The sequence below is a fragment of the Hylobates moloch genome, unplaced genomic scaffold (genome assembly GCF_009828535.3).
Source record: "Hylobates moloch isolate HMO894 unplaced genomic scaffold, HMol_V3 SCAFFOLD_6, whole genome shotgun sequence".
NCBI classification, from domain to species: domain Eukaryota; kingdom Metazoa; phylum Chordata; class Mammalia; order Primates; family Hylobatidae; genus Hylobates; species Hylobates moloch.
In genome coordinates this window covers 134,832,510-134,855,088 of record NW_026652281.1, presented here as the reverse complement: position 1 = coordinate 134,855,088, position 22,579 = coordinate 134,832,510, and the positions used below count along the sequence as shown (strand labels likewise).

The window sequence follows — 22,579 nt, the reverse complement described above, 5'->3', positions numbered from 1 at the left end:
TTATGTGGTTTTGGGTGTTTCCCAAAAGACTTTATGTTAGACTATAAACATTTAATGACCTTTTATATAAAATGAGTTATTTTAGTCCTTGCTTCTATAAGTTCCTATCTTTTCAATTATCCTCTTATGTAGACATTTTAGTCTGACAAATTGTCGTTTGAAACTAAACTTGGAGTGTTGACTTCTTTAGTGATTATTCATATTAGGTAATCTTTTCTGACCTCGAATTTTTCGTAAAATAATTATTTTCCGTGGCTTGCTTTTGGAAAAAAATTTTAAGATTTATTCTACTAGTTATATTTTAGGACAAACATATTGGTTGTTAGAAATCTCAGAAATTTTAGATGTGAGTCTGGTTAATTTTGCCCCATCCAAACTATTAATTGAATCAATACTGGAAATTTTCTTCGAATGTTAGGTAAAATCTTCTGTAAGCAAGGTACCATGTGTTTCCTAAATGTACAGTTTGCAGTTGTCAGGATTTGGAAACTGGTTTTTAAGCTTGAAATTTTTAGATAAAGACTATTTATAATACTGATAATCTGTACTGGATATTTTTAGAGATTAGAAGGGAAAGTATGGTATAAATAGGTTAATGTCAGCTACTCATCAAATTGCTCAGATTAAATTTCTCGCGTTACATTTCCTGCTATGAAACCATTCTTTGTGAAATACAATAAGTTTTTGATAGATTTTTCTGTACAAAGTGTTGACTTTTTAAAACATCTGGAAGGTTTGACACAGGAAATTTATAGTTTTGTTACGATCTCACATGCATGTATGGAAACATGTCACTTGGCTAAGCCAGTCCCTGACATCCACCTCACAGCTTAGCTTTGTTCTCCAGCTTTGAGGCTGTGGTACCAAATTATTTCTGTATTAAAAAAAAAAATGACTCAAAGCCAGCCTCTCGTGCTGGTAGTTAATGTGATAGAGTCTGAGAAAATGATAATTCATGGACAGAAAATAAATACTTTACATATATTTAGAGAGGAACACATCAATGTTGGCAATAGCTTGGATTGATGACACAGTCAAATCTATGTGGAATCAGTAAATTTATGAGAAGTGTTCTGCTATGTAAAAGTTTCTTACCTGAGAAATAAGACTTTGGTGACGATGTGTATTCATTACCCGGTGGTGAGGATAAGCACAGGATCTTTAATTTATGGATGAATGTGGGAGATTGTTAACAGTCTGTACAGACATTTCCATTTTCATAATTTTGAAGATACACACAAGGGTCCTTAATCTTCCAAGAATGTTAGGAGTTCTTACAGCTTTTTGAATTTTCCTACTTGCAGAGTATTGTTTGGTGTTTCACTTGCTCCCCCTTCCTCTTCTCCCTTCCTCAAACTGAAAAACACTTACATATAAAACAGTTCCATAATATTTATCTATTTTATCTATAAGTAGTACAATACAGTCTAAAAATTTGAATTAAGGTTACAAGAATATTGAGCCGTATCAATCAGCAATGTTCAGTAGTATTAAAACACCAAGAGTGATTACAATTCTGTGGTTCATTTCTCTGCCTTCATGATAATACTGGACTCAACGATTATTGAAATTGAAGGCCAGCATTAGTCAGAATGAAACAAAGAATTTGGAAGTAGAATTGATGTGACAGTAGGATTGGTTTAAAAAAAGAATACAGTCCTTAATTTTCTGACAAATTAAAACAATTATAATTTTAAAAATAGTTATACCAGTTTCTATGGTCTTACATCATGTCAGGAGGAAACAATTGGAAGGGGTGTTTTTTAACATTAAGACAGCATTTTCTGTAATTTTAATCTCATATGAACAGGCAGCTAGAGTTTGGACTCAGGCAGTTTGCCATGTTTTAAAGATATTTTAGGTCCTCAGTTATAGTAACTAACTTGACCTTTCTTTGAGTATCCAGAATTATTTTAAATAGATTTAAAAAGTACTATGGGGCTCCCCTCCTCCTTCAAAGCCTGGTAGTAAGCTGCTTTTTACTCATTTGATCATAATTTTTTTTTGACTGAGAAAGCTAAAAGATGGGGTATAATATTTTTGTGCAAATTCCTGATGGTTATTTTTAAAAGCAAAGTTTTGTGTTTCAGCATTTAGGAATTTAGAGTTCCCTCTTGAAAAGTAAAGAGGAAAACAGAAGATGCATAATCCAGCATAGTCATTTGTGTACATAGTTGAAGCCATAAATAATATGTATCCCATATACATATGATATCATTGGATTGAATAGGTTATATGTTTTAAGTATTTAATAACTAGGTTACTCTTTTCTGAAAACTTGTTATTGCAGAATGGGTAAGAGAGCTTCAGATTTTAGATGTCTCTGATTTCAGTTTTTCCCTAATCAAACTGGTATTTTCTTTACTTTTAAGAGTACATGTTTAAGAGGAGAGACATCGGTTTCCTCCCTTTCAATTAGATGGTTTGTATTTAATATTTACTAAAACCAAAGAAAATGTAATTTCCATGACTGAGAATGTATCTTTTTAAATATTAATTTGGCATATAGCTCTTTGTAGCATAATTTGTGATGCTACATTTGATGTCATCTTAGACCAGATTATATTCTATGATTTTAGGACAGTGTGACATAATAGAAAATGGGCTTTGGAATTAAAAGACCTAATAGTTTTTAAATTTGCCATTTACTAGTTGTGGGATTTGGAGTGAGTTTCTTTAGAGGAAGCGTCCAGGATTGTGATATTTGTTTCTTCTGTGCTTTTCTAAACTTTATTTTATTGGAATTCTTGCAATATGGGGGAGTACTATGGTTTATTATTGCTTTAACAGTATGGCTATTTTATAACATGTTCACTATAGCAAAATTATCTAAAGCTATGTTGTCACTTGTGTTAAGACTTTTTCATTGCATTGTATTTCATTTTCATTTTCAGATCAATGAGAGACTTTTTTTTTTGATGGGTGGTGAATATCCCACCATGTGGACGAATCAGTTTTTCCACCTCCCCACATCATTTCTATAGAGCCCCAGATATTCCGTTAACAATGAAAGTAATCTACCTGTTGAATTTAGGAATGGTAGACTTCTTGGCACTGTTCACAGGACTGTAATGAGATATAACTTGGTATTAAAATATGAGTATTGAGCCTATAAAATGTTCAGCTTGCAAACAAGGGTAATGTGGTGGAGGCTATCCCCTGATAAAAAATGAATATCACAAGATTCATTATCTAGCTTCTAGAGTTATTCTTAAAACTATTTCTCTAATGTTATGGATGGAAACATAAAAAGAAAGAGCAAATGTTTCTGGTTTAAGACTTTTGTTACCTGAGGAAACTGTCTTCTACAGCAGTGGTCTAACCTTTTTGGCACCAGGGATCGGTTTTGTGGAAGACAATTTTTCCACAGACCAGGGGTTGGGGAGGATAGTTTCCAGATGAAACTGTTCCATCTCAGACCGTCAGGCATTATTAGATTCTCATAAGGAGCACACAGCCTAGGTCCCTCACATGCACAGTTCACAACAGGGTTCACGCTCCTATGAGAATCTAAGGCCACCACTGATCTGACAGGAGGCAGAGCTCAGGCAGTGATGCTTGCTCGCCGCTGCTCACGTCCTGCTGTGCAGCCCCATTCCCAACAGGCCGGTCCCCAACTCTGGGGGTTGGGTACCCCTATTCTACAATGTTAATTTTATGGGTGTTTTATGGTTAAAAAAATATTAAGAAGATTTATACTTAATAAGAGTGTAATCCGTTCTACAACACTTAATTTATAAAAGTATCTTTTCTGAAACCTTTGTGGCATTGAGGATAAAAGGTGACTTTTAAATACAGGTTTTGATGTCAAGAATTATTCATCCCTAATACAGTTTTTAAAAATCATATTAATTCCAAAATTGGGTACTTAAATTGTTCTCTGTGGTTTTGCATACATAGCACTTGGTGTACATATTTTAGTCTGTATGTATATATTTTAGTTACTGTTTGCTGCACTTATTAATCTGATAAGACAAGATATTGGAAGTGCAGATAATATTCATGTGGTCTACCATGATGTTTACTTGCCTACAAATAGTTAAAATGTAGCTAATGATGATACAGTACTTGTATTTTTAATGGCCTTTAGTAGTTTAACCTTGGTTACAATATAATACTTTGAAAAGATTTGGAAAATACAGGAAAGTATTAATATAAAGAAAAAAACCATTATTTAAAACTGTTGCTTGGAACTAAGTTATGTTTATTTCTGTCTCCAGATGTTTCTGTCTTTTAAATTATCTTAGTATGAGTGTGTGTATGCATGTATACATCAAAACACATTTAGAGGTCTCAAATAAAAGATTGCCTGATCTCAGGATGAGTGAAATCTTGACAATAAGCTTAAAACAAAGAGAAACTGTATAAAAAATATAGATTCATTTGACTTCAGTTTTTTTTAAAGGAATAAAATTTAAAAGGCAAACTGGGAAAAATACTTCTCAATCTGTTTCAGTTTCCTCCTTATTCCTTTGTTAGCAGTTAGTAACACATTATACCTATACTTTACCTTTTCTCTTGGTATATAGTTTTGTTTTAGCAAAGCATATTCTTGAACTTTTAAGAGGAAAAAATACCAATAAGGACTGCTCAAGTTTTTTCTTGTTAATTATTTTACTGATGATTCTTAATGTAGATAAGAAGTATTGACTATCTGTAAGTAAAAGCCTCATTTTAGCTTTTAACCAATTCTACCTCTAAAAACTGGACTGAAACTTACCAAGTAAAATAATTTGATATTACCTGAATATCAAGTAGTCAAATAAGCAGAAAATGGAGAATAAAGAGGAGGGCTACAATGAACAGTAGTAATTTATAAACTGAATAGTTGACCCTTGACTAACTGAATATTGGCTGTGTTTACATAGCTCTAGAAGCATGTGTTAGTCCATTTTCATGCTGCTGATAAAGGCATACCCAAGACTGGGAAGAAAAAGAGGTTTAATTGGACTTACAGTTCCACATGGCTGGGGAGGCCCCAGAATCATGGCGGGAGGTGAAAGGCACTTTCTCCATGGCAGCAGCAAGAGAAAATGAGGAAGAGGCAAAAGCGGAAACCCCTGATAAGACCATCAGATCTTGGGAGGGGATAGCATTAGATATACCTAATGTAAATGACGAGCTAACAGGTGCAGCACACCAACATGGCACGTGTATACACCTGCACGTTGTGCACATGTACCCTAGAACTTAAAGTATATAATAAAAAAAAAAGACCATCAGATCTCATGAGACTTACTCACTACCACGAGAACAGTATGAGGGAAACCGCCCTCATGATTCAAATTATCTCCCACCAGGTCCCTCCCAACACGTGGGAATTATGAGAGTACAATTCAAGATGAGATTTGGGTGGGGACACAGAGCCAAACCATATCAAATCATGTGTGCAAAACTTGAGGACGGTAACTTCTCGCAGTTGGCACTAAAGATCTAGTGAGTCAGTGTTGCTGAGTTGTGCAGAGTTAAGTTGCTGGAGTGTTCTAAGAAGCAGATGTGAAAACGAGTAAAAGCACTGTGGAAACAACAAACAGTTTCATCAATATAAACAATAATGATTGTGTCTGTGGATTTTATTGTTGTATTCTTCGTTCTTTGGTGATTCCTTCCATCTTTCATTCCCTCTCTTAACTTTCTTTTTGGCCTAGTATTAGAGTCCCTTAAGATTTGGTATTGTTAGCCAGTTATACTGCTGAACTACCCAGTAGTTGTAACTGTTAAATTTAAACAGTGTGATCCTAATAATTACCTATCTTTATCAGGACAGAGAAACCTACTCTTCAGGTTACTCATTTTCAAGACTCTTGTTTTAAGCAAAGAGAAAGTTAATATGTTGAGTAAGCCTAGATAGAACACATGTGAGAAGGGCTCATTTTGTACTTTCTGGTGACTATTAGATTGTTCTCAAAATTACAGATACTATTTAAACTAGTGAAGAAATGTAAAAATTACAGCAACATTTTTTTTCCTGGTTTATGTTCTCTTGTGAAACAGCAGCATTTCTTAAAGTTATTTTTCTTCTTTTACTTTCCCTACATTATTACATTCTCATGTCTCTTTATGTTTGCAGAAATTAAATACAGATAAAAATCTGTAAATAAAAGGTATTGATGGCGACAGCAGAAATGTTAAAAATCATTAGATATTTTGTGAGTCAAGTTTTCTTTTGATATTACTGTCAGGCTCGTTTAAAATAATATACAGAAAAAATTTTTGGTGTTATCAAAGTATTCTTGGTTACTTTCTTAAGTGTTGTAATGATAATTACATGAAAGGAAATGTAAGTAGAAAAGCCTGTATCCAAAGACTTTCAGCCTTCAACAGAAGGTCATAATAATGGTTGCCTGTACTTTAAGAAAACAACAACTAAGTGTAAAGAGATAACTTTTTAAAATTTCAAGTTAGGAATCTCAATTTAGGATTGGTGAAAGTCCATAAGTCACTTGTTTGACTGTAGTGTTAGTTTAAATGGTATGAAATTTATTGGGGAGGGGCAATGTCTTTTTCTGTAATTTTGTTTGCAGATCAAATTCTAGACCTTTGTCTGGATTGTTGTGTGTGTTTAAGAAACCATTGAGAGTGCCCCCTCTAGCGTCTGTGATACACTCTTAAAACATTTGTGTCAGAAGTTTTCAGAATTAAACTAGCCGTTTTTTCCTTTCAAATCTGGACATAATTTTTATTTTTATTTTTAGCACGGAGGGATTGTTTTCCTTTTTAAACAAGGTCACTGGAATTATGGGTAGGGCATAGATTGAGGGCAGTAGAAAACATGAGAAAGGAACTCTCAAAATGCCATTTCTACCTTTTTAGAAATAGTTATTTTTAAATGACCCGGAATAAGGCCAAACCATACAGTGTTGTTTTTAGTTTACATTTGTTTCTGAATTAATTGAAGCTTAAAATACTTTGTCTTGGAATTCTTTGTGCCATCAAATCTCATCTTGAGGGAGTTCTTTGCAGTTTCTGAAAGCAACAGCTTCATTGGAAAATAGCTTTTTTGTGAGGAGGGGAATGGGAGACAGGGTCTTGTTCTCTGTAGCCTCAACCTCCTGGGCTTATGCAGTCCTCCCACCTCAGCGTCCTGAGAAGCTGGGACCACAGGTACACGCTACCACGCCCGGCAAATTTTTGTATTTTTTGTAGTGACGGAGTTTTGCCATGTTGGCCAGGCTGGTGTCGAACTTGTAGGCTCAAGCAATCCACCTGCCTCGTCCTCCCAAAGTGCTGGGGATTACGGGTAGGAGCCGCTGCACCTGGCCTGGAAAATAACTTTTAATAGATCTGGATTCTTTGTGTAAGCATTCTGTTATTTTTTTGTTTTATGTTTGCCATATCCTTCTGTGGATATACTTAATAACTATATTGTGAGTATGTTCTGATGGCTCCCATTGTTTTTCAACCAAAGAAATGAGGAGATTCTTAGATTATTGGCTCTCTGCCACCTCTCCCTCTAAACACAGCACTCACACAGGCCTTCAGCTAAGAATCTTGTGAAGGGTTAGGGAAACAGAACCTTTCTTATTTGACCCATGAGCCTTTGTCACTTGAACAAGGAAAGCAGTGTTCTGAAAGCTACAGCATTTATGAAGGCTCTGGTAAAAATATTTCATGTACATGGACTGGAGATTAACTTCTTTCATCTTTTTCTCCAACAAATTAAACAATGCAAAGAGATTTCAAGTGCATTCTTGGTAATGAAATGCTTGGGTGAATTATAATCCTAATTGCTATTGTTCATTTTCACAGCTGCATTTTGACACTTTTAACTGCCTAGGCCAAGCATTCTTCAGCCACCAGGATAAACAAAAGCATTCTGAAATTCATCATTTTGTGGCATCTTAAATTGTGAATCTGTTATTGGCTGCCTTAGTTTTATTTTGGTTCCATGGTTGATAAAATTAGGAAAATTATTCTACATTTATACATAAAACTGTTGTAATAGAACCATTACTGGATTTTAACGAAAATGTATTCCTTAGTGGTCTTAACGTTTTTAAAGGGGGGTGGGCAGTGGAGATTGTGGATTTATTTTAGTCCTGGGGAAGGAATTTATATTTATTTCATCACATTAACTGATATCTTAGGAGGCAGCTTTCTCCAAGATTTGAAAGAAAATAATAGTATTTTGCTTTTCTTCCATAGTAGAACAGTGTTCTGAATTTAAATCTGAAAGCCAGATTGATTCAGTTTTTTGGCAAGTCACACTTATATGCATAATTGTTCCTTTAAAATTTGACCCAAACCTGTTTGTTGGTCTGTTCTTTAAACATGAAGAAATTGAAGTGTTTGTAATAAATTTGAAATTTATATTTAAGAGATTTGAGTGCCAATTTCAACCAAACCTTCCTTATTTTAAAAATAGAACTTTTTGATGACTGAAAAACCATATAGCAAAAGTGGGGTATATGTATGTAATAGTTACCAAATTCTGATTTTTCACTATTTCTAAGACTTAATGTTAAGTGGAAGAATTGAATTACCATATTCACAGATACCTGTTATAACAATTATTTGTTAATAATTGGAGCTTTCGATGTCAAATGAATACTACTCTAGGATGTCAGATTTTTGCAGTATTTCCTTATTCTCAAAGTGTCTTTGGATTCTTAAATTCGTATAAGCCTGAGAAATTCCATTTTAACCAAATATTTTGCCATCTCATGTCTTAATCTGATTTTTTCCAAAGTGAATTCTTTCATATAAAAATATTACATAATGTTTTGAAATATTCCTAATAGATGGTTATTTTATATATATTTCCTTTTGTTTTTTGGAGACAGGGTCTTGCTCTGTTGCCCAGGCTGGAGTACAGTTGGGCGATCATGGCTTCCTGAAGGCTTGACCTACTGGGATCAAGCAGTCTTCCCACCTCAGCCTCCCCAGTAGCTGGGACTACAGGTGCATGCCAACATGTCTGGCTAATTTTTATTTATTTATTTATTTTTTTTGGAGACCAGGTCTCACTGTGTTGCCCAGGCTGGTGTTGGTTATTATATTTAATAGTAATAATAGCTAACATATATTGAGTACTTTCTATATATCAGACACTGTGCTAAATAAACACCATTTGCTGTGCTAGCCTTTGAGGTAGTATTCTTATTTATTGGTTGAGGAAACTGAGATTAAGATAATTAACATAATTTTGTCAAAGGTCACATAGTAAGTGATTGGAATCAGATCTTTCTGACTCCTGAGGCCCATGTTCTTGATTATTGCCGAAGACCTAAGGGAAAGTTAAGTGTCCATCATACAATCTCCTGATGGAATATTATGCAGCCAGTAAAAGTGAGGGTTACAGTGAATATATGACATAGAAGTGCATATGATAGAGTAAAGGAAAAAAGTCTCAAGGATTACAGTTCAATGTTTATAGTCGTTCTAAACATCTGTAGATATCTTTGATTTATTCTTTTTTAAAAATGTGATATAGATACTGTTCAGCTGTTACATAATTTTGCCTAATTTATAGAATTTCTATAAGCAGGAAACATAAGCCTGCATTGCATGTAAACCAGATCTGGTCAAGAAACTGACAACTTAGTTTTATAATAGACTCCAGCATGTTCAGTTTTTTTTTTTTTTTTTTATTTGACCCTCAGCCATTTTTTACTGGACTTACGCCAGCTCTAATGTAATCTCTCATCTGTATTCTTGAAGGCTAATGGAACAGTAAAATCTGCTTAAAGATAACTTAAGTGTGTTACATAGTGTCCTTGGGGTAGCTTGTGCACAAAAGATGTTTTCTCTCCCATCCTGTAGAGGTAGCTCATTAGGACACCCAGTAGTGTCATTATTAAGTTTTCATGTGTTTCTCAGTTTTAATGCTAATCTTTGTGCGTGTGTGCGTGCATTTTTTTTCTCTACAGCACCAATGTGGTTATGAATTATTCAGAGATCGAGTCTAAGGTTCGAGAGGCAACGAACGATGATCCTTGGGGACCTTCTGGGCAACTCATGGGAGAGATTGCCAAGTAAGTGATAATTTGACTCAGCAGTGCAGAAAAAAATCAAAGTGTCTTAACACAGAAATGTGAAATTTGCTTTCAGATTTAAACTACTTGGCTGCCAAAATATAAATTTTGCATAATCATTCAGATAGTAATGTAGAAAGTTTCAGATACTAATGTGGAAAATTTTATGCAATCCATTCCCCTTAAAAATTTGGCTCAAAAAAGAAACCCACAATGCATCTTTTTCAATGAAGTTTTGAGATATGCTGTAGCTCACCATGTAAAATTTTGACAAATGCATGTAAAATAACTTGAAGTGAAAGTTACAAAAAATTTTTTCTGTGAACATCTGGGCCATTGTACCAGTGAACGAAGAGCTTGCAAAGTATATTAATTAATTAAATTAATTATTAATTACAAAGTATTGATTAATTAGTGGGGTTTACATATGTGCCAGGTAGTGTATAAAACATAGGGAAAACATTTTCAAGGAAGTACATATCTTCTAAATTTTTTGAATTGAGTTTATTAATTTGTAAAAACTCTTCGGGGAAACACCAAATTAGAACAAGTCTGCCATCTACTGTCAATATATTGCGGACTCTTAAAGAAAATGATTCTTTTTTCAGGGCTACATTTATGTATGAACAGTTTCCAGAACTTATGAACATGCTTTGGTCACGAATGTTAAAAGACAACAAAAAGAATTGGAGAAGAGTTTATAAGGTATGGACACAAGTCTGCTTTAATTACTTGACATGCTGAAAACAAATGCTGGAAATTTAAGGTATATATACATAGGTGATTTTGAAGTATATTAAATCCTAGAATAGAATAATCGAAAACACATGAAAGAAGTAGATTTGTTATTTGTGTTCTGTTTTCTAGTCATCATGAACAATTGTTCTGAATGAGAAATTCTTAATAATACTTCTAAATGTTGATTATTTCTTAAAATTTTTCCTACTAAAATGTTTGTGCATATCAAAAATAATGAATCTATAGTAGAGTAGTGTGCATGTTTAGTGTATGAGCAGTTAAGATGAATACCACAGTCTGATATGGTTTGTCATCGACATAGAAATTTACCTAATTTATGATAGTATTCTCACAGTATTGTGTATCAAAAATGTTCAAAATATAATTCTAACTTTAAATTTATGAATATGAACTTTTTATCAGATTCCTTTTGTTCTGATCTCATATAATGCAGAATTCTATAATAATATAGTCATCTATGCTTCTATAACCTACCATATTTTCTTGCTTCTTCAGAATGTTTTTCTTTGCTATCCAAAATGACATAGTTTGGCTTTTAGGATTGAAAATCTATGTGTTAGTTTCATTTTTTTAATGTTATTTCTTTCTGAAAACATTCAGTGTCATTCCCTCAGGTTGTATGGTAGGTGTGATGAAATAATTGAAATTTCTGTAAATTAAATTTCCTTTTAGTTTTTTGGTTTTTTAAAAATTCTTGGGTAAACTCCTTTTTTAAAGTCATATATACCACATAAGGACATTTTAGTCAATGATGGTCTGCTTATATGACAGTGGTCCCATTGGAATATAATACCCTATTTTTTCTGTACCTTTTCTATGTTTAGATACAAAAATACTCAGCATTGTGTTACAGCTGCCTATAGTAGTCATTACAGTAACAATGCTGCACAGGCTTGTAGCCAAGAAGCAATAGGTTGTCCCATAGATTGTCAGTGTGTAGCAGGCCATACCATCTAGGTTTGTGTAAGTACACTCTATGATATTAATACAATGACGAAATCGCCTAATGGCACATTACGCAGAACATATCCCCATCGTTAAGTGACACATGGCTGTAAATTACTGGTAGAAGGAGGTTTTGTGTCCCTCAGTTTCACCATCCTAACTAGATTTTTTTTGTTTTTGCTGCCCCCTACTCTCCGCCTAACTAGATTTTCATATACCTGATCAAGTGAAGTTTGTTCCAAGCATTGTTAAGTTCAAAAGGTACAATTTATTATATAGTATTTTCACAAAGTTTTGTAGGAGTAACTACTGTCTAATTCCAGAACATTTTTATCACCCTGTAAAGAAACCCTATACCCATTAGCAGTCATTCTAAATTTACATTTTAACAAAATTTAATTTGGGAGTGGGGGTTGGTTGTTGTTTGTTTGTTTTTGAGACAGTCTGGCTTTGTCACCCAAGCCAGAATGCGGTGGCGTGCCCTTGGCTCACTGCAGTCTTGACTTCCTGGGCTCAAGAGATCCTCCTGCCTCAACCTCCTAAGTAGCTAGGACTACAGGTGTGCGCCACAATACCCAGCTATTTTTTGTGTGTGTGTTTGAAGATGTCTCTCTGTTTTGCAAAATTTTCTACCTTCAGGTTTTTTTAATTATTATTTTTTGGTAACAATCTGTTTTTTTTTTTTTTTTTAGACAGAGTTTCTCTGTCGCCGAGGCTGGAATGCAGTGGTGTGGGCTCAGCTCACTGCAACCTTCACCTGGGTTTGAGTATTTCTTGTGCCTCAGCCACCTCAGTAGCTGGGATTACAGGCATGGGCCACCATGCCCAGCTAATTTTTGTATTTTTAGTAGAGACGAGGTTTCACCATGTTGCCCAGTCTGGTCTCAAATTCGTGACCTCAAGTGATCCGCCCACCTTGGCCTCCCAGGAAGTACTGGGGTTACAGGCATGAGCCACTGAGACTGGCCACAGCCTTTTAAAACAAAAGCCACATAATTAACCTCAAAATTAAATTTTATCTGGGGAAAATACTATAGGATTGTTTAATTACCAAATAATTTCTGGCAATTCAGTTCCATAATGCTCAGATGAAAAGTAAAAACTGAGTCAGCTTTCTGAAACCTTATTGTCTATTTATATCATACATTCTGATATTTTGAACATCAGAGTTATTCTTTTAAGTCTTTGACACATAGTATCCAGTAGATGATTTATAATTATTTATTATGCTTAATATAAGAGGAACTTCAAATTGATTATGTAAGTTCTAGATTATGTGTTTAAAGTCTAATGTAAAGAAACCTCACCACCAGCATGAAGATTCTTTATTTGCTAATGTTAGAATTATTTGTTTTTAACTATTTACCAAAGCTCTACTGGAATTTATTTCATTAAATCATTTATTGCTTTGTATTTTTACAGTCGTTGCTGCTCCTAGCTTACCTCATAAGGAATGGATCAGAGCGTGTTGTTACAAGTGCCAGAGAACACATTTATGATTTACGATCCCTGGAAAATTACCACTTTGTAGGTGAGCAATAGAAAAACCTTATAAGCAAATTAAAACAGTAGTTGGAGTTGTCAGTCACCTGAACCAGCTTAGAAGCTTCTCTGCTCTAATTAGAATGTGACTGTTGCTGGTTGTGTGACGAGTGCAGAATCCAAGACGTGGGGCCCTAGAGTATTAATTAGTGAAGACAAGAACTTGCAGAAAAGACTGGCTAATAACAACAGAACCAACACAACATGAGTGTTCGGGTTTATATTAAAATATGCACTGGAGACTGGTCCCCTGTGGTGTCCATAAAGGAATAGCTTTAATCATATGGGAAGAAAAGGTTAGAGCTCCAAAACACACACATCTGTTTGAAGCTGGGTTTTTTTTCCCCTCCCACCAAATAATATTTACTGTGCAAAGGCAGCAAGGCCACAGTGTGTTTTGAATGTGAAAGAGGCTAGAGAATGAAGCACATTTCATTTTGTAGCGTACCCCAGTTGTAAGCACTTTAAAAATTCAGTTTTTGAGCTACGCTAAAACTTCATAATTAGTGTCTCAGACTTGTACTGGAGAAACCAAGACATTTGTATGCTTTTCAGTTGTTAACATGCTAAAGTGGTTCTTCCTTTGATTTGTTTTCTTAAAATATGATAGAAAAACACAATAGCACTTATGGATATTTCTATTTTGTGTGGTCATCATCAGTAATCCTTTTTAGTGAATCTTTAATTGACCTTGCATAGTACCATTATCTGTGGTCCTTTTTAGTTCATCTTTACATGCTGTATAAGCCAAAATTCCATTTTAGAACATAGAATTTGCTGAAGAGGAAATGACAAAGTTAAATAGCACAACTTGCCTCTTTCTGTTGTTTTTTAAATATTGAAGTTAGTTTCTTATGTTGAAGTTTTTGTGTCTTTTTTTATCTTAAAGAGCTTGATACATATTAAGTGAATTCTTAGGTTTTGCTTGTCTCTTACCATCCTCATAGATGAGCATGGCAAGGATCAGGGTATAAATATTCGACAGAAGGTGAAGGAATTGGTTGAATTTGCCCAGGATGACGACAGGCTTCGTGAAGAGCGAAAGAAAGCAAAGAAGAACAAAGACAAATATGTTGGGGTTTCCTCAGACAGTGTTGGAGGATTCAGATACAGTGAGTATCAAAGACAAGCTGACACCTAAGCATCAGCTTAGCTTCTTGAGTATATTTTAAGAGTCAGTGAAATACCAAAGACCAAAATGCTAATTTTCTTTTCTAGGAATACTTAGAGTACTAAAATACACACAGTACTAATTTTGGCTTCTACTATCACATGAATCTTCCTATTTTTAACTTGTGGGTTCGGCAATAGGATTTTAACCATTAATGGCTAATTATATGACTGCATACTTTGAGGTGTCATCCAGAGATTAAAACAGATGTATGCCCTTCCCTCTTAGGATTGCCATTTTAAAAAGAAGGAGGAAGAAAGTTTCTATAACTCAGAGTTTAGAGTATAAAAATATAAAGTTTGATCAGGAAATTCATCTTTCTAATTTGAAACCAATTTAGCTGTATTTTTGGCCCAAACCAGATAAGCTTCCTGACAGTCATTCCAGCCTCAGTCTCTCTTTCTTTATTTAAGCATTGCATAATTTGACATATAAAAGAAGACTGACGATACTTTCAGTTTTTCATCTAGGCCTATCGCTTTGTTTATTCTTCCCAATACACTTAAAAGCAGCTAAAACATTCATCTTTCATGTTTGTTTTTAATGTAATAATATAGTTTCTCTAAAATAGGGCATAGGTGCTTGAAGCAGATACACAAAATAAGAACTGTCTTTCACTGCATGTCCCTTTGGACTTGTTCTGTCTTCTGTGAGCTCTGACAATCTCGTGGTCATTTTGCGTATGCAGACTAGCCAGTGCTGTGTATCTTAGCAGCTGTTCACTGAGGCTCTCCAGCTCCCCCCTACCCATATATGTTTATATTTGGATTATATTGAGCTCTCATATCTCCTTCAGTGGAACCATGTAAAAATCTTAACATATAAAATATCCTTACTCATTTGTTCCTCTGCTTTCCCGCTCTCAAAGAAAAAATACTGCATTTAGTTAGCTATTTAAGGATGTTTCTAACAGCAGAAGAATTCCGTTTTTTATATTGAAGCATCATATACAAGTCAGTTTTTTCTTTTTCTTTTTTAATAGGGCTAACTCATAGGCAGTGCAACCAGACAGAGTTGGCCTCAAGTCAGTTTTTGAATTGGGCAAAAATATTTCTCCTAAAGCATATAAATAATGTTTTGGAGTTTCTATTTGGGGAAGTCCAAAGTTTTTGGATTATTTACCCAAGTAGTAACTTTATTCTTTAGCTTTTCCAAAGTAGTTATAGCAGCTTAATGTGTTTTTAATAGAAATTGCTATTTGAAACTTATTTCCGCACTATTCTTGCTTGTATCTTTCTTTTTGCCAGCATGATATATAATTATATCAGCTAAACTTAGAAAATTGAATATGTTTTCAAACTCAGTCACAATGCACTAACCGCAGCATCTGTATTAAAGAGTTGGCTATCCTATGTGTTTGCATCACATTCTTTTGCTAAGTTATTGTTCATGGTTTATGTTATTCAGACTTAACTAATCACTACCAGCAGTTTTGTGTTTTTTCTTTTTCTTTCTTTTTTTTTTTTTTGAGAAGTCTTGCTCTGTCATCCAGGCTGGAGTGCAGTGGCACCATCTCAGCTCACTGCAACCTCCGCCTCCCAGGTTCAAGTGATTCTTCTGCCTCATCCTCCCAAGAAGCTGGGACCACAGGCGTGAGCCACCATGCCTCGCCAATTTTTGTATTTTTAGGGTTTCGCCATGTTGGCCAGGCTGGTCTTGAACTCCTGACCTCAAGTGATCCACCCACCTTGGCCTCCCAAAGTGCTGGGATTACAGGCATGAGCCACCGCGCCTGGCCAGTTTTGTGTTTTTTCATTCTGTCATTAGATAATGTCTTGCCAATATCCAGTATCTTTAGCAGTAATTCAGTATGATGTTCACCATGCCATGCTAATCAGTTTGGTTTTCATCCACTTCCATTTTTCGTGTAAATTTGTTTCTTTCCGAAGTCTAGTTCATCACATTGTTGTTGAAATGTACATACACATTGTTGGAAAATCACTTATTTTTTTAAAAACCATCCTGGTTTAAATTTTGTCTAGAAAACTTCATTTTGTCATGTTTGCTTTAAGTTGATGGTCACTTCCAGATTCAGTAAATATGTTAAAATCCTTAAACACTTAACAGAAAATTTCAGCCTTGCAATTTTAGCAGGCAATTCAGCAAAATGGTTTTGTTCAATCTCCAAAGGCTGTGTATCCTTTTAGATCCTATAAACAAAAGTTCAAAACAAAAGCTCTGTTAGCCACTTTTCAGTTATTTTGTTGTTTCTCATTGCCCTTTTCCTTTTCTTCCAACCTGCCTTAATTTTTAATGTTTTCTTTTTTAAAAATACCTCACGTGCTCTCTGTACCTTCTACCATTGCTTCTTAAGTTCGATTTGGACATGGAAATGGAAGGGTTTCATTTTGTGTCCGTAATTCCTATGTCTCCTTCGGGTCCCTAGGGGCAAGGACTAAAACAAATCTTGACATTTTGGGTTTTTTGTTTACTGCCATGATCTATTCTCTGCATTCCCAAATTCACACAGAGGCTCTAGGTTTCACCAGTCTTGGCATATGTTTGGAATGGGTGTTTGAATTGGTTGACACTGTTCTGAACTACTGTTTGAGCATACTTCCTGATTCTAGTGTGTGTAGTTTTTGGTAGTTAGAGTAATCCTTTCTTTGTACAGTAATTACGGAATGCTTTCCAATCCCCGGAAAATTCATTGAATTATTTTTTTAGTTTGATACTGAGGAGTGACAGTTATTGAGACTTTTTAGCTTATTGGGACATGTAGCATTCAGAGTGGAGTTCCTTCAGTTTGTATTTTTTAAGATACTGTTGCTATCCAATGCTTCTCTGAAAATTGGGAAACCATTAAGGGACAGGAATAAAATATAACATATTAAGTGTCTTTTGTGAAAACAAAAAGATTTTCATTTCTCTTTTGCTTATATAGCATGTGTTGGTTTTGTGTTTTCCACTACTCCTTTCAGTAGCCCTTAAGAACTTCCTGATATGCTGTGCTATGCATTAAGGTTGTGTAAGTATTCATAAACAAAAGCTTTTGAATCTGCATTCCTGCCATTTAATGACTGGCATTACATGCTATGCCTTGCTGTAATTGTGTTGATTCAGCACTGTGGGAGCTTTCTGTTTCCTTTGAAAATGATTTTATTATGAGGAAAAGCCTGAGAAATAAGGACTTGTAGATACCTTTTGAATTTAATGTCCTTAGAATTGCTTCTTTTTTTAATGCTCTATCTAGGTGAAAGATATGATCCTGAGCCCAAATCAAAATGGGATGAGGAGTGGGATAAAAACAAGAGTGCTTTTCCATTCAGTGATAAATTAGGTGAGCTGAGTGATAAAATTGGAAGCACAATTGATGACACCATCAGCAAGTTCCGGAGGAAAGATAGAGAAGACTCTCCAGAAAGATGCAGGTATTTTAACACTTTGTTTCCAGGGTCTCTTAGAAAGAGCCCTGAATTTATGCCACTGGGTTTTTGGTTTTTTGTTGGTTTTGTTTGGGGTATTAACATTATCTGAAATTGGGCCTTTTTTTTTTTTTTTAAATAGACTTCATTTGTTTTTAGAGCAATTTAAGCTCACAGAAAAATTGTGCATTAAGTACAGAGTTGCCATTTACCCATTTCCCCTTCATAACAGGTTCTGTGAACATCTTGTATTACTATGGTGCATTTGTTAACAATTGAAAAGCCAATATTGATACACTTACTAACTAAAGTCTGTAGTTTACATTGGGGTTTCCTATATTGTACACTTCTGTGGGTTTTGACAAATGCATAATATTCCTCATTACTGTATCATATAGAATAGTTTCACTGCCCTAAATATGCCCTGTGCAGAAATGTGGAACAAGTCTTAAATGTGCAAGTCATCCTTGCACAGGGGGCATGCTAATCTTCCCTGTATTGTTCTGTTTTTAGTACATGTGCTGCCGAAGCAAGCACTGTGCAACTATTTTTGAGATACTAGGTTATACACTACTTGCAATTAGTATTGACATACTTTCCATGTTGCCTCTGTCTACTTATTTTTGAAGTTGATCCTGTGTATTTTTATTCAAGCTAGTAGTCTTTCCTTAGATTTTTTTCCCCAGTAAAAACTTGTATAGATTATTTTGCATTTGGACCTTAGGTGATCCAGGGACCTAAGATACTGAGAGATAATGAAGTTTATATATTAAGTTTAATTAAACATAAGTCAAAAGATTTGAAATTTAATGCTTCCTTGACATTTCATTATGATTCTGTGCCAGTGTGTACCAGAAAAACAATCCAAATGGATTTTGAACCAGTTTTTGAGAATAGAGCTATATTTTTATAAACTGCATTTTCTGATGGTAGGACGTTAGTATTTAGTTTTACATAGAACAATACTTTGAGCTTTGCAGCAGTCACTTTTGTTCTTACTTACCAGTATTATTATAAACCAATTTTTCTAGACAATGTAAAGGGTAATGCATGTAAGCACTTAATTTACAGAGCAAATTTTACTTTGTAAATTTGACCTTTATCATTTGTGCCTCACAATATCTCTACTAGAGTAGAGTAAGAATTTTGCCTTTATTGTTTATAAGTAAAACCTAAAACCCAATCACACTGTGTGGACTTGCGTAAATAACACAGTTAGTGATGGAACCAAGCCTTCAAGTGAGTTCTCGTAACTAAATACCATCTCTTTTTCTTTACCCTGTGCCAAAAATCCTAATAGTTCAGAATTAGGGATCATTAAAAAGAGGTCCAAACAAAAATACAATCTAATTAGTGTATTTTAAGGATGTTTTCATATCTTTTAAATCCCTGGAATGCCTGTTCAGGAAATACCAACAGAATAATGGCCATAATTTCAATAATGTTTTCCAAACCAAGCCAAAACTTACACAGGCCACAAAAACATGAATGAGGGAAACAGCTCCATATATTTGAAATGGGCACCATTTCCCTCCCAGTGTTTAGTATTTATAATTATCATATGCATCCTTTTTCAGTAATAAAAAAGCTAGATGTATACTTGTAAAATAGATTTATTCAAAGTGCTAAAAATAAGTTCTGGCTCTTCAAAGATCACGTTCCAGTTTTTCAAACAGTCTTGAAAAAGAGACATTTCAGGGCAGGCTCAGTTCCACCACTAACTGTGTTACTTTAGGCAGATCCACACAGTCTGGTTGGGTCTTAGGTTTTACTTATAAACAATAAGGCCATATAGGCTGGTTAGATATCTGTGTGTGTTCTGTATTGTTACTTTCTCTCCTTTGCCCTTCTATCCTTAGTTTTTCTTTTCTTTGTCTCTCTACTCTTCTTTTATTTCTGTTTCTCCCATGATTTTTATTTTGTATGTTGTCTGTAAGACAGGATCTCCTACAGTTTCTAAATCTTTAAAGAGTATTTAGGTTTAAAAGAGTGAAAATGCAGTGAACGTGATTTATCGTGATAATGATAGGGCACACCAGGAACTTTTTATCTTAAAGTATTTGTGAGAGAAGAGTAGATTTTTTGACAGAGTTGCATGTGACCTCAGTCTCAATGGCATGTTACCTGAATTTCATACTTATTAGTTCACTATTACATTCAGGAATTCTTGAACATTGATCAGATATGGAGCTTCCATTTCATCGTGTGCTAGTCAGATTTATATTTTCAACTTGTAAATAATTTTGCGCTGAAATAAAATTAGACACCAAAAAAGTAAGAAATTTCGGTTTTACTTGTACGACTAATGGGAATCTTCAAGTCATTTGTTGTTGAGAAATTAGTAAGGGCTTTTGAATGCATATCAGAACTTGTAGGTTCCTTAAAATGTTTATATATAAAAATAAATTTAACCCCTTTGCTCTGTGTGGGAAGTCATTCTTTTTGATCTTTGATTTATACAAGTTCCAGGTTGGTTTATATTTAAGTACAAGTTGCTGTAGTTCAGTCTGAGGTAAATTGCATCAGCAGTAGTCATAGTTTAAAGGAGAATTTTAAACATTATATTCCGGAATATTTATAAATTAAACCACCTACTCTAAAATTAAGTAATACAGGTAATGGAACATGTTTCAAGTAATATTTCTTTCTCTCTCTCTGTCTCCTACTTACATCAGAAAAAAACCCAATGACGGGCTGGGCTCACGCTTGTAATCCCAGCACTTTGGGAGGCCGAGGCGGGCGGATCACGAGGTCAGGAGATCGAGACCACGGTGAAACCCCGTCTCTACTAAAAATACAAAAAAATAGCCGGGCGTGGTGGTGGGCGCCTGTAGTCCCAGCTACTCGGAGAGGCTGAGGCAGGAGAATGGCGTGAACCCAGGAGGCGGAGCTTGCAGTGAGCCGAGATTGCGCCACTGCACTCCAGCCTGGGCGACAGAGCGAGACTCCGTCTCAAAAAAAAAAAAAAAGGAAGAAGAAAAAAACCCAATGACTTGTTACTAGAGAACAGACTAGGGCTGATATTTTCATTCCTAGCATATGAAAAACTCAGGTTTTTACTCTTTAGTTTTTAAAATCTTTTTCACTATTAAAGAAAAAGGAAAGAAAAAATTGTTGAATGTGGCTGAAGGAGAATTATCTTTAAAATATTTTAAATATAGTTGTTTTCTAGAAAGCATTTTCTATAGTTATATAAAAGTTTGATCTCCTGATACTATAGTAAAATAGCACAGTTGTAAAGTGCATTCCCTTACATTTTCATGCATTTACAGATGAGAGTTTTAATTATTTGAATTAAGATGTATGTTTTTTTTAGCATCCATTGAACTTTTAATATTTTATTATGTACACACATTAGTCTTTGAGAGTTGATGCAGAATTGTGTTATAAAAGTGGAACTATAGCTATTCGTACACAATCCGTGTCAAGAAAATAATCATCAAATGCAAGTGTTTGAACTCTCAGGGTCTTATCGTGGATTCTGATATCAAATCCTGCTATTTTATTTTTAAATTAAGCTTAAATCTGTAATAAATAAAAATGAGTTATTTTGACATTTTTTATTTATACACATTTATGTAAATACTTTTTTGTAGCAGTATTTTAGACTTATATAGGATATTCTCTGTGTTTCCACTTCCCCTCCCCAGCGCACACATATCATTATTCAGACAGCTTAGATAACATTCTGTTGATCCCTGTCAAGTAGTCAAAGTATGAAATTTTGGAGTTACTGCATTTGAAATTCTTTAGCTCAAATCACTGAGGGACCCATTTTAAAATAATCCCGTCTTATTATTTTGCTTCATTTTTAATATCTTTTAGCGACAGCGATGAGGAAAAGAAAGCCAGAAGAGGCAGATCTCCCAAAGGTGAATTCAAAGATGAAGAGGAGACTGTGACGACAAAGCATATTCATATCACACAGGCCACAGAGACCACCACAACCAGACACAAGCGCACAGCAAATCCTTCCAAAACCATTGATCTTGGAGCAGCAGCACATTACACAGGGGACAAAGCAAGTCCAGATCAGAATGCTTCAACCCACACACCTCAGTCTTCAGTTAAGGTGGGAATGGCAGTAGTTTACACATTATACATGGTTTTATTTTTATAAACCGCTCTTAGAATTCCTGCATTAGAGGCTTGGGCATTTCTAGGCAATCATATTAATTATAGATCATCTGGCATGTATTACCCAGAGACATTAATAATAAGAAATCTCTTTGAGGGGAGAAACCTGTCCAATTGCTGAATGATTGGGTACTTTCTGTGAAAGTAGAAATGACACTTTTGGTTCATTTGGGGAAGGTTGTGAATCAGAATGTAGTGCATCTGTTCCCTTCTAGACAATACTGGTTACCAACCACAAGTAGATTCACTAAAGAAAACATTGGAAGTATTTGAAAGTTTTAAGAAATGACAAACGAGGGCGCTAAGAAGAGATATATAGGGGCAAGTTATCTCATTTAATGTAGAAACATTGCCTATAAAGGGAGGCGTGTTTGCCTCACAGTCATTATTGATCAGTATCAGAAGAAGCACTGCCCCTTTTACCATCTTCATTTGTTTTTACTTACCATAGACATGAAATCCACCTGCTAGGTACCTGGCCAAACCCTAGTCTTTTCAACAGAAATCTGCCAAATAGGGAGATTTGCCTCAAAAGACTAAATTATTGTTTTTGTCACTTTCCCCGACTACTGTCTCCCCAGTTTGTGTCTTTGCAAGAGAAATAGCTAAAAGCTGGGAAAAACAGTTTTCTAATGTATCCAGCGGATTGTAGGTGACTCTGAAAATAAAACCAGGCCTGCTTAGTT

The 22,579-nt window shown here is 34.8% G+C and overlaps 2 protein-coding genes and 1 non-coding gene across 4 annotated transcripts in view; 1 reads left to right on the top strand and 2 right to left on the bottom strand.

Annotated features, from left to right (window-relative positions):
- The window catches only part of CLINT1 (clathrin interactor 1), a 76,130-nt gene that overhangs the window by 31,933 nt on the left and 21,618 nt on the right, over positions 1-22,579 (top strand). For both annotated transcript variants that reach the window (XM_032158503.2, XM_032158502.2), the window contains exons 2-7: positions 9,870-9,974; positions 10,583-10,679; positions 13,101-13,209; positions 14,168-14,332; positions 17,585-17,762; positions 21,582-21,828. In XM_032158503.2, coding sequence (XP_032014394.1) covers positions 9,870-9,974; positions 10,583-10,679; positions 13,101-13,209; positions 14,168-14,332; positions 17,585-17,762; positions 21,582-21,828 — 901 coding nt within the window. The remainder of the gene's footprint in view (positions 1-9,869; positions 9,975-10,582; positions 10,680-13,100; positions 13,210-14,167; positions 14,333-17,584; positions 17,763-21,581; positions 21,829-22,579) is intronic.
- LSM11 (LSM11, U7 small nuclear RNA associated) overlaps positions 16,203-22,579 on the bottom strand; it is a 66,582-nt gene continuing 60,205 nt past the window's right edge. The window contains exon 5 of the mRNA XM_032158506.2: positions 16,203-16,541. Coding sequence (XP_032014397.1) covers positions 16,509-16,541 — 33 coding nt within the window. The 3' untranslated portion in view covers positions 16,203-16,508. The remainder of the gene's footprint in view (positions 16,542-22,579) is intronic.
- LOC116472009 (U6 spliceosomal RNA) lies at positions 18,187-18,293 on the bottom strand. The gene has a single exon (XR_004248934.1). It is a non-coding gene; the product is annotated as a U6 spliceosomal RNA (small nuclear RNA).